General features: G+C 42.3%; 2 protein-coding genes across 14 annotated transcripts in view; both read left to right on the top strand.

Annotated features, from left to right (window-relative positions):
• Nucleotides 1-4,625, top strand: part of LOC107093236 (homeobox protein Hox-B3a) — a 41,626-nt gene extending 37,001 nt beyond the window's left edge. For 12 of the 13 annotated variants that reach the window (XM_015388165.1, XM_015388162.1, XM_015388157.1 and 9 more), the window contains one exon: nt 3,736-4,625. In XM_015388165.1, coding sequence (XP_015243651.1) covers nt 3,736-4,580 — 845 coding nt within the window. In that variant the 3' untranslated portion in view covers nt 4,581-4,625. The remainder of the gene's footprint in view (nt 1-3,735) is intronic. The other variant, XM_015388169.1, reaches the window with a different exon arrangement.
• A 5,312-nt stretch (nt 4,626-9,937) lies between these two features.
• hoxb2 (homeobox B2) overlaps nt 9,938-11,747 on the top strand; it is a 2,814-nt gene continuing 1,004 nt past the window's right edge. The window contains exon 1 of the mRNA XM_015388145.1: nt 9,938-10,872. Coding sequence (XP_015243631.1) covers nt 10,395-10,872 — 478 coding nt within the window. The 5' untranslated portion in view covers nt 9,938-10,394. The remainder of the gene's footprint in view (nt 10,873-11,747) is intronic.

The following is an 11,747-nucleotide window of genomic DNA, read 5'->3' on the forward strand; positions in this document are numbered from 1 at the left end:
CAACATCCTGGCATCCATCACTAGCATCCAGCATTAGCAACATCCTGGCATCCATCACTAGCATCCAGCATTAGCAACATCCTGGCATCCAGCATTAGCATCCAGCATTAGCAACACCCTGGCATGTAGCATTACCATCCTTCATTAGCAACATCCTGGCATCTAGGATTAGCATCCAGCATTAGCAACATCCTGGCATCCAGCATTAGCATCCTTCATTAGCAACATCCTGGCATCCAGTGTCACTACCTGATCTGTACCATCAACTCATAAACCAGATATAAATCCAGGTGTTGTTTCAGAATGATAAATTAATATCATCAGTAGTATCACTACAAAGTACACATTTAACTTCCTGGACTCCAATATATTTTTTCTCTAACCAAACAATATAAAAAAGATCTAAGTTACGTTTTCCCTCCCTAGATATAGTAACGGTTAAATTAAGTATTTCCTGAAAAATTAAAAGCGTTTAAATCCTTTTCGTTTTATCTCTCATCTTTTCCCAATCTGTAAAGGAAATGAGATCCTATGCTACTTTTGGGAGCAAACATTTTCGGCTTTGGATTTAAACATCAATTTAGTTTTTTTGAGTTTTAATTTTTCCTTTCTTGTTAACCTTATGGTATAAAGTACATAACCTAAAGAAACAAACATCTAAAGTGCAGATAAAAATGGTTTAATCATACTGCTCAGACTGCTCAGAGCATTTCCCATGATGATGTCAGACATGCCATTTAACAGAGAAAATGTCAAAAGCATCAAACTGTCTCAAAAAAGTCATAAAAAATTAGTCCCTTTTAGTCCCGTACCAACATATTTATGGTGACCTGGATGAATATCTGCTTGCACATGAGCCAGTGGTATGGATCAGATAGTGACATCCAGCACCTGGAATCCATTTTCCACAGGTCGATATTAGCACACATCTAAGGCTACGTTCACACTGCAGCCTGAAGTGACCCAAATCCGATTTTTTTTCCATATGCGACCTGGATAAGATCTTTTCATGGCAGTCTGAACAACCCAGATCTGATTTTTTCCAATGCGACCCAACCACTTGGCTATGTGGTCCTGAATCCGATATGGGACCTGTGTCTGAATGGCTAGGTCGGATTAATCCGACCTGAACGTCATTAATACCCGACATAGGTCACTATTCTGCATCTTGCTACACAGAAGCGGCAAGAAAAACAACAACCATGGCAGATGATGATGCGGAGAGCAGTATTTATGTTTAACCATATTGAAAAGATTGAGTTTTTATGGTTGGAAAAGATCGCTAGATGCGGACCGGAACTACCATCCATGTTTACTTCCGTAAACGCATAGCACACCGGAGCGTGACGTCATTGCGTCCTCTACTGCGCATACGGGACACTTGCGTTGTATGAATGCAGTTCACACAGGAAATCACATACAGGTCGCATATATTTGGTATAATCAATGGGAACGCGAAAAAATTGGATTTCACAAAAAAATCGGGATTGAGCATCAAGGCCTACAGTGTGAACGTAGCCTAACTTAGCTGTCATTTTCACACCCAACTCGTCTAATTTTGATACTCGGTCAGAGCCTGCAGGGTGTTTGACAGGTTGGAGCAGGAACTTGGAAAATTACACATGAACTGAAACCTGTAAAGCTAACGCTAACCCATCCCTTACCCTAAAACATAAACCAGGGTTCCTCAGGTCAGGTCCTCAAGGTTGGGTTGGCTGCACCTTTTCCATGTCTCTCTGCTTTAAAGGAATAGTACACCCAAAACATGATTAGCCTTCATTTTCTACTCACCCCCATGCTGAACAACACTCTGGAGTACTTTTTTGATATCTCAAATGCATCTGGAGATCTGGGAGGCTTCTTGCTGTCTGCTGACATTCAAATAATGGAGGTCTATGGCGCCCGAGACAGAAAGGTCCATAAAAGTCCACAAAAAACGTGTCAATATTCCTCCATACTGCTCGTCCAATGTATTCCAAGTGTCCTGAGTGGGTAGCATCCAGAATTTACTCAAAACGAAGTCATTTAGAATGTTTTTAGAGCATAAACAGTAGTGTATAGGATTTCCTGAAAGCGCGTTCACGAGTCTACGGAAACCGCGGCAGACCAAACCAGATGAAAGTGCGCATTCAGCTCGGCAAAGAACTCATGCTCTTCCTCAACACTGAAGTCCTCAGACATTTTTCTTTCGTTGTTTCTTTCTTTGCACAGGTAAACAGCACATTTCTTCTTCTACGCTTGCATTGTCGGCAGAGCAGATGCTGAATGCGCACTTTCATCTGGTTTGGTCTGCCGCGGTTTCCGTAGACTCGTGAACGCGCTTTTAGGAAATCCTATACACTACTGTTTATGCTCTAAAAACATTCTAAATAACTTTGTTTCGAGTAAATTCTGGACGCTACCCACTCAGGACACTTGGAATACATTGGACGAGCAGTATGGAGGAATATTGACACGTTTTTTGTGGACTTTTATGGACCTTTCTGCCTCGGGCGCCATAGACCTCCATTATTTGAATGTCAGCAGACAGCAAGAAGCCTCCCAGATCTCCAGATGCATTTGAGATATCAAAAAAGTACTCCAGAGTGTTGTTCAGCATGGGGGTGAGTAGAAAATGAAGGCTAATCATGTTTTGGGTGTACTATTCCTTTAAAACACCTGAGTCCAATGATCAGCTCATTAGCACCACTTTGGAGAACATGGCTGTATGCTGAGGAGGTAATTAAGCCCTTTCATTCAGATGCAGAAGCAGCAACTTATCTAAATAAATTTCAAGGACCAGAATGGAGGAACACTGATCTTAACCTGAAGAAACACTAGTATACATGTTACCATAAAGTCCTAAAGTTACAAACAGAAACTTTGTCGGCTAAAATGTTCTTCACAGATTATTGGACACAGTGTCCACACTGTCCCTGCACAATAACATATGACGAGGATGGTACCCCCGTCTCGCAAAGTTTCTGGTGTTTGACCGAGGGTCAGTAACTGACGGGTTGAGCCTGCAGGAAACATTGTTTACTCTAAAAAAAAAACGACGGTGAAGATTAATGAAGCTGATTCATTTAAACTCAAATTCTTCATTATGTTAAAATATAATTTAAAGTCAAACTGAGGCAGTTAGCCTCTGGACTTTAGGCTGATGGACTTAAATCCAAATCTGTGTCTTCTAGTAGAAAGAAAATTGAGGCAGAAAAAGACTGACAAGAAAGCAACAAACTCGAGTTATCTGAAAGACATGCTGAATTATTTTATTGTTTTTATATTTTTTGATGAGTCCACTGAAGTAAAGCAGTTCCTCATGCTGCAGCTGTTGTTGCTGTGGGGGTTTGTCTCTCTAACCAAGATGCAATTTAGGTGTTCTCGGCCAGCACAGGGGCCTTCATCTTTTAATAACTGCCACTGTTATGAAGTGTTGACAACTAATATCAAGGCGTAATTCAGGCCGCCTGCCCAGACCCCCCTCTGCTTTATTAAGACTCTGAATGTTTCCAATTTCCTCTGGCATGCAGTCTAGATTTATTCTATTATCTTTACATTTACCGCTCATAACTTTTATTTGATTATCACATTTAATGCTACATAGAACCGGCTTCCTTTTTGCTCCCCTGGCTGCTGAACTGCATATAGCTGTTTTATTTTCAGAGCGTTAATGAACTGGCTGTTTATTTTATGTGATTCTTGTGACTCTCATCAGACCGGCTGGTTGATGTTAATGTGTTTTTCCCTCCGCAGCAACAGGGGGCGCTGAGAGCGGCAGCAGTGGGGAGAAGAGTCCGAGCGGAGGTCTGTCGGCGTCGTCCAAGCGCGCTCGTACGGCGTACACCAGCGCTCAGCTGGTGGAGCTGGAGAAGGAGTTCCACTTCAACAGGTACCTTTGCCGGCCGCGGCGCGTGGAAATGGCCAACCTGCTGAATCTGTCCGAACGCCAGATTAAGATCTGGTTCCAGAACCGAAGAATGAAGTACAAAAAAGACCAGAAGTCCAAGGGCTTGAGCTCCAGCTCTGGAGGACCGTCCCCCACAGGTTCCCCTCCTCTGACCATGCAGTCCTCTGCCAGCTTCCTGAACTCAATGCATCCAATGGGAGGAGGAGGAGGGGGCCCTACCTATGAGACCCCCTCTCCACCTTCATTTGGAAAGCTCCACCAGGGGGTGTCTTATTCTATGTCCACTGCCTATTCTAATGTTCCAATGAAGGGCTGCCCTCCTCAGAAATACGGTGCCGCTGATCCAGACTACGGTGACCCCCACCACAGCCTAGTGCAGACCAACGCTGCCGGCTATGGGACACCAACTAACATGCAGGCCAGTCCGGTCTACGTTGGGGGCGGCAGCTATGTGGAGCCCGGGCCCTCCATGTATGGCCTAAACCACCTCGGCCCTACGCCGCCTCACCACCAAACCATAGACTACAACGGCGCGGGGCCGATGTCAACTACCAACCAGCACCTCGTGGGTGGAGGGGGCCCCCAGGGTCCCTGCGAGCCACCCACACATCCTACTTACACCGAGCTGTCAGCACACCACACCTCGACTCAGGGCAGAATCCAGGAAGCACCCAAGCTCACTCACCTGTAGCAGGTTTAGAGCAAAACGAAAATGTAGAAATGAGAGAATATAGCAGAAAAAAAAACAAACATAACATGACCTGATTCACTGAGAGATGAACCAAACGTAGGGACGACGCCGCTGCAACGGGGCGAAGCGGGACAGATGGGAGCCTTCCAGTGGTTTGTGAGATGCCGTGTGCCACGTTATGTGAAACATCACTGCGTTCACAAGAGCAGCATCAAATATATCCTCACTGCTTTACGAGAGCCGTCAGTTTCCGTTTAGGAACTGATTACAGTAGTAGTCTAAGAAATCAGTGGTGGCACTTTCTGCAATAAGTTAGGAAAGCAAACCTTTAATGTGTTTAATATTTTGTCTTCTGCTATTATGTATGGCTTCATATTTCAGTATTACCTATTTTTGTATCATTTCCCTTCATTTAGAGCTCTTTAGACAAATTAGGAGTAAGCAGTGTTAATGAACGCCTTACATAAAGAGCGATCCTTGATATCTAAAGAAATATTGCATATTTAACCATCCATGGGTTTGCAATAGTTGCGTTAGTAGATCTTTGTAGGCGTGGAGCGATTTGCAACAATATTAGAGCACGCATGGAGTGAAACAGAATGCCTATAATGACCCTTTAAGAAATACTGCATGGATTCAAACGGCCCTCTGATGGTAAAATCTCCCCCTAAGACACACATATACGTGCAGCTCTCTTGCCTGGTAGATGAAATAGTTGAGAATTTAATGGGCTGTTAATGAGGTGGTTAGATTTATTATGCCGACTTCTCTCCCCTGCAGGCAACACATGTTGTTGTCAGCAGAGCTGAGCTATGTGTTGGGAGTGTGGAAGAAATATATGGCTCAAGCTGGCAGCGCAGGTCTTCCTCTGAGCCTCATGTTTTATCAAGCACATCAAAAACCACTGGACGGTTCTCTGGTCGCTGTCTTTGTTTTCTCCCTGCAGAACCCATCTCTGTCTGTCTAGACCCAATCATTACTAACCCAATCTTACCCCCGCCAGCACGCACACACACGATACGCACACGTACACAACCGTCCGTCCCGTCACTGTAACAGGGTATATAAGATTAGAGCTAAAAGGCTGAGCTGGCTCCAAAGGGCCCTAAACTACCTGATGACACGGTCATCTCTGCAGACACACACAGCAACACTAAGCTAACTTCCTCCCGCTGGCATACGTCCGCAAACAGCCTTCCAGCTGCTGACACCTTCAGACAAACACAACGGGGCACAAAGTCTGCTGTTTTAGTGTCCTTATTTTAGCACATCATTGAGAAGACAGGGTAAATAATAAGAGTGGAGAGGACTATTTATTTATGTTTGAAAAAGTCACTGACATCACCGACCTCACCCACAAACTCCCACCCCATCACACTCTGCTCGATGCCGATGTGTGGAAGACCCCATTTTTTATTTTGTTTTCTTTCCCAAATGTCTTGACTTTTAACGTGGAAACAGGGTATATATTTGAACAAAAAATGCATGTCCCAGATATCTGAGCATTTGTGTTAAAGGGATTTTTAAAACAGCGGGGTTTATCGTCCACTTTTTGGAACGTCAAACGCTATTATGGAGATAAAGTGGGGCCATAAAATTTGTCAAAAAAACTTTTTCTTTTAGCTGAAAAGTAAAAAAATTGTAATTTTAAAAGTTATTTGAAGCTATAAGAAAAAAAAATAGAAAAACAACTAAGAAACTGAAAAGTATATTTTAAAACTGGAAAAAAGGTTTCAAACCAAAAAAAGGAAAAAAAAAAAATTGGGAAAAATATTGAAAGTAAAGAAATTTAAACTTGAAAAGAAAAAAAATGAAATTGAGAGCAAATGTGTCAAACTACTTTTCAGATGCAAATATGTTCATTTGTTCCAAACTGCTGCCTCCTCGGTGTGGGGGCGGGGCTTAGATGACATGGCTGTGAAATGATTACTGAAAGCTCAGGTGACAAAAAAAGTTCAGCTGCTGCATTCAGACACCTTGGGAAACTATCTTTGAAGTGCTGATATCCTACATTTATAGGATTGTTTTTAAAGATGACATTTTTCTCGGCTTATGCTGCTGGAATCAGTCTGACTCCGCTTTACTTTAAGAGGGTAAAAAATACCTAAACCTTTTTTTTCAATTAAAAAATGTTTTCGGTTTCAAATCATCTAACTGACAAATATAAAATCCTATGTTGCATTTTTTTTTTTCAGTTTAAAATTTTTTTCTGATATATGGCACCAATTTAGCTCCATAGAATGGCGTTTCATCGATAATAAACCCCTAGAGTTGTTTTTAAAAGCTCAAGTTTTACACAAATGCTGTTTTAGAACTGGGCATCATTGTTGCACTTAGAGTTTACATTTTGATGGCTGATGGTTAAAAAAAATCTGATCTTATTTTGAAGACGGAAGGCCGTCCAATCAAAGCGTCTTTCGCTGAGGTGTGTTCAAGTGAACATTCACGTATAAATATTTATTTGTTATAGCCAGTTTAAAAAGATTTTCTGTTTTGTAATAATATTATTTATCTTTTGTGTATTTATATTGAGGAAAAAAATCCTGTACTTTTTTAGTATTTACCTGTAATAAAAAAAAACAATATTGTGTTTCCTCTTGTCTATTGTACTAAAGCTACATTCTTTCTTTTTTTTTTCTTGTATTTTAGAAGAAAATAGGTAGTTTATTTTGTTTCTAAGACCATTTTTATGTTATTATGATCCTTGTACATAAATGTCTTGGCTTGTGCAGGGAAAAGGGAAAAGTGTTGGGTTTGGAAATCCACCCATAGTCTGAAAATAGAAACAAACTGTTAGCAGGAGAGACGAAAAAGTCCTTTTCGGGAAACATTGGGGAAACATTTTTCTGTCCTTTGTAGTTATTTTTTTTCCACTGTTGATAAAGTTGTCTGTCAAACAATTCTTTAATAAAATTTTATGTTACTCAGAGCAGTAATTATTTCTTTTAAGATAGATTTGATGCTTAACCACTGACATCGTCAAGGCAAGATACTGAGACTTTGTATTGCATGGCAGATGAAGCAGTGACATCAAATGTTACAAAAAAAAATAGCTTTTTAAAAGAACAAAATATGCATCAGAGGGAACCAACTTTTAGTGTTTTTTATCTGCTGTATGAAAAGTGAAAAAAAGTTTAGATTTACTTCTTTATACCTTCAAAACAACTAAAGTTATAATTTAAAAGACTTAGTAAATTTAGCAGATGATAGCAGCAGTTTGGTAATAGAAGTGTTTCTTTTTGTGCAGATGTGTTGGATATGTCTCCCCTCTCTTTCACCCACCAAAAAAAAAAAGCCTCCAGGCCCGCGCCTTGTTCAGTTCACGTGACTTTTACTTAAATATCTTTGGCCCACTTTTTTTTTTTCTCCCTATCACGTGCTCCAGAAGCCTGGGAGCGCCATTAAAACTTCGGACGTAAATCAAGATCCCATAAATAATGGCTATGCTTCCCTTTACATCTCCTCTGGACTAACAGACAATAAAAACACCAATAAGCAGAGATTGGCTTTAATTTATTGCCTCGTAAAAGCAGATGGAGAGCCCAGTCTCTCCTCAGCGCTGCTGGGAACAGAGGGGCTGGAAGGGTGAGGCGCTTTAAGCGGCTTGCAATGCGCCCTGGATGCTCCTTATATATAAAAACCCAACTTTTCTATAATGGACTGAACGATTTGTTTAATTAAACATCTTACTATGATCATCAGTTTGACTTCATCATAGGGAAGCAAAAAGAGTAAAACTTTCTGTCAGAATTATCTACTATAGATTTTCTTCTTCTTGAGATTTGCTCAAATAGTTCCTGACACTAAGACTGTGCGCAGTGACATTAGCTTTACCAGACGATCACCACTTTGATGAATTCAGTTCATTGTATTTATAAAGCGCCAAAGAACAAGATGCGTCACAAGGGACTTTACAGATCAAACCATGCAAACAGATTGGTTAAAATTTCTGAATGCATCCAGTCATGGAGTGCAGCATTTACTCCATGATGTGCACATGGAGACGGCAGCAGCATTGGGTCATTTAAGTTCCTTCATACTGAGCATGCATCTTTAAATACATGAGTAGCTTTAAAGCATATAGGCTATAAATATTCAATTAATAAGTTACCAAACAAAGAGAGAATATTTTCAAATGTAAATAAACAATGTAGAATTTAAATTTCGCAGTAGTGTCAGCCATCTCGCCTCCGTTACCAGCTCCTCTAATTTATTTATTTTTAATTCCTTTTAGTCAAAGGAGGAAATAAGTAAAGACGTTTGCAGATGAAGCGTTTCTCTGCGCTGCTGGGTCCAGAGTGAGTTGGCTTCTGCTGGCCGTGCGTCCTCGCATCCCGCCTGTTCTTCCCACTCACTGCGCGTCCTTTCTGCTCCACTCAAAGCCCCCCACTCCCACACACATTGCTGCATCTGCGACTTGTTTAGGCGAAGAAACTTGGGGGGCTAAAAGAAGCAAACAGAAAGGAAAACGAAGGAGCTGCTTTATGCGCGATAGCTGCTGGTAAAATAATAACATCGAGAATAAATATGTTTAAAAAAAATGTAAAAAAACAGATGAAGCCCTGGAGCAGAGAGGGGAAGGCAGCAGGGCTGGAAGTTTCTCCTGATTTAGGAAGAGAGGGACTGCTGTCAGCTTCTCTCAAGGAGAGAAAGATTGATCACCGCTTTTTTTTTTTTCTCCTCTCCACTCGGGGCCCTTCTGACCCTCCCCGAAATATCCTCTGCTCGCAGCTCTCCAGTTAATCTTTATAAATATCTACATGTACATCCCGTAGAGTCCGAGGGCAGCTCAGCACGATCTCACTTACAGTTAGCTTTATATTAATAGCTGAGGGCCTCTTATTATGTTTTATAACAGGGGCCCACTCTTTATTTTCTGGCTACCGGAGCGACCCCTCTCTGAACTCGATTTGTGCGCGTGAACACCCCGCGCACACAAACTAAACACTAAGGTGAGAGAGGATCCACGCGGTTTTGGAGCCTGTAAAAAATTGAATTACTCACTCCCATCTCTTTGTTGTGGTTTATTTATGATGAATATTTGAATAATCGTGTTCCATGTAGGATAAAATGGACACTTACGCATGAAGTTGCTTCTCTGCGTCTATTCAGATCTAAAAGTGTCTGCTCTGAAGCCTGAAGTGAATTCACACCGGGGAAACATCTGTAAGCTGCTGCATCATCTAAACACGCTCGGATCTTTATTTTTCCTCCTGTGTCCTACTGCTTGCAGCCATTACATCACCCAGAAGCCTACAGAAAATGTGCGGCTCTATTGTTAGAGGCTCCCACCGTCCAGGATGTGCAGAGCTGCCGCCCACGCAGCGCACATGGCAACCGGCCCCATTGCTTTTTTTTTTTTTTCTATTTCACCCCTGAAAGGACAGAACAATGGCAGATAGGCTCCATTTGCCTCTGCTTTCGGAGAAAAATAATAATAATGCTTCCCACAGACATCACAGCCGCTAGGCCCGGACCACCGATTGGCTGTTTCGGGTCACGTGACCAGGAATTGGCTGCAATTTCATCCCATAGTTGTTCAGTTTAGCCTACCCAGGTCCCCATACGCTACTATTATAACCAATATACACAATTATGATATAGCCACCGCATTTACGGGACTGCGGTCAGAAGCCCGTGTTCTGCTGGGTGATTTTTATATTACTTGTTTTTCTAATCAGCCATGCTATGTGGTGTGCGTGTGCACGCGTGCATGTAGGCCTATGAGGCTTTTATTGTTATTGTTGTTTTATTTCGGGAAAGGCATTATTCTGGGCTCTCGTCGTGTAGGGAGGGCGCTAGTCTGAGGAAGCTATGAATTTTGAATTTGAGAGGGAGATCGGGTTTATAAACAGCCAGCCGTCCCTAGCAGAGTGCTTGACGTCCTTCCCCGCCGTCCTGGAGTCATTTCAAACTTCATCAATCAAGGAGTCGACAGTAATTCCGCCTCCCTTCGAGCACACCATTCCCAGCTTGAGCCCTTGCACAGCCACCCAGCCGAAACCAGCTTCTGGGAGCCAGCAAAGCCGGAGAAGCTCTGCTGCAAATGACCAGCAGACGCATCAGCGAGCCGTCCAGCAGCCATGCCCGCCTGCCCAGGCCCCTGCACCGGCCACCCCGGTCGGTCCGCTGGCCCACGAGTTTCCCTGGATGAAAGAAAAGAAGTCATCCAAGAAATGTCCCAAGCCTGGAGGCAGCTCGAGCGGGGGCGGATCCATCATCACGCCGGCATCTTCCTACCCCTCGCCAAACGCCTCTGGGTATCCATCGGCGGGTATCGAGTCACCCACAGGTCGGTATACAGCAGCGGATGGATGAGTGGTGCAAGGGTGTGACTGTCGTGCTGAGAATTTCTGTTTCATCTCCGAATATCCCTCAATTTTAATCCATGCATGGCTGTCATTGTCTTTTTCTTTACCCTCAGTGCATGTGCATGCAAGTGCGCGCGTGCATGTTGTTAAATGCTTGGAGTGCGCATAAAGAGGGAAGCCATATCTGGACGTCTGCATTATGCTGCAATGCTTTGCATTGGGGAACTTAATCCATTCAGTGTAAATGTTCCTCTGGTGGCTCATCAAATGTCCACCAGCTGCAGATCCAACCTGCTGAGGTGAAGCTCTAACAGAGAGAAACGTCTGCTTCATATGATAAAGGATGTGAAGGCTTTTCAATGAAATATAGAGATTTATTTTTTCCGGTTAATGGATGCTGCGATTTTGGATCAGTGTGGTGTTGTAGCATCCAGTTAAAATGGGCGCCATATTGGATGGAGTTCGGAAGGAAAAAAATGAAGGCGGTGGAATGAGAATGGTGGGGTGGGGGTTGGGAAACACTTAATACTGCGGCCACACAGGAAACCCTCAGCGAACAATCTTTCCAATTTTAGACATCCACTGAAATCAAGGCGATTCATGTCCTCTTTCCTTAAAAAAAGAAAGGATAAAATTATATATTCTATTGCTAAACTGTTGAATTCTTTCTATCTTCAAATATAAAGTATGATATCAAATAAAAGGACAAAATTATTAGGATTTAAAAAATATAAACATACATTTATTACACACCTTTGTTTAATATTATTTTATGTTTTATGTTTTCCTTTTTTATCCCATTCAAATTAGATGCCTGCATAAGAATAACGCGTCTGTAATTGAGTCAACATTTGAA

Source organism: Cyprinodon variegatus, unplaced genomic scaffold (genome assembly GCF_000732505.1).
Source record: "Cyprinodon variegatus isolate N-32 unplaced genomic scaffold, C_variegatus-1.0 Scaffold415, whole genome shotgun sequence".
NCBI lineage: Eukaryota > Metazoa > Chordata > Actinopteri > Cyprinodontiformes > Cyprinodontidae > Cyprinodon > Cyprinodon variegatus.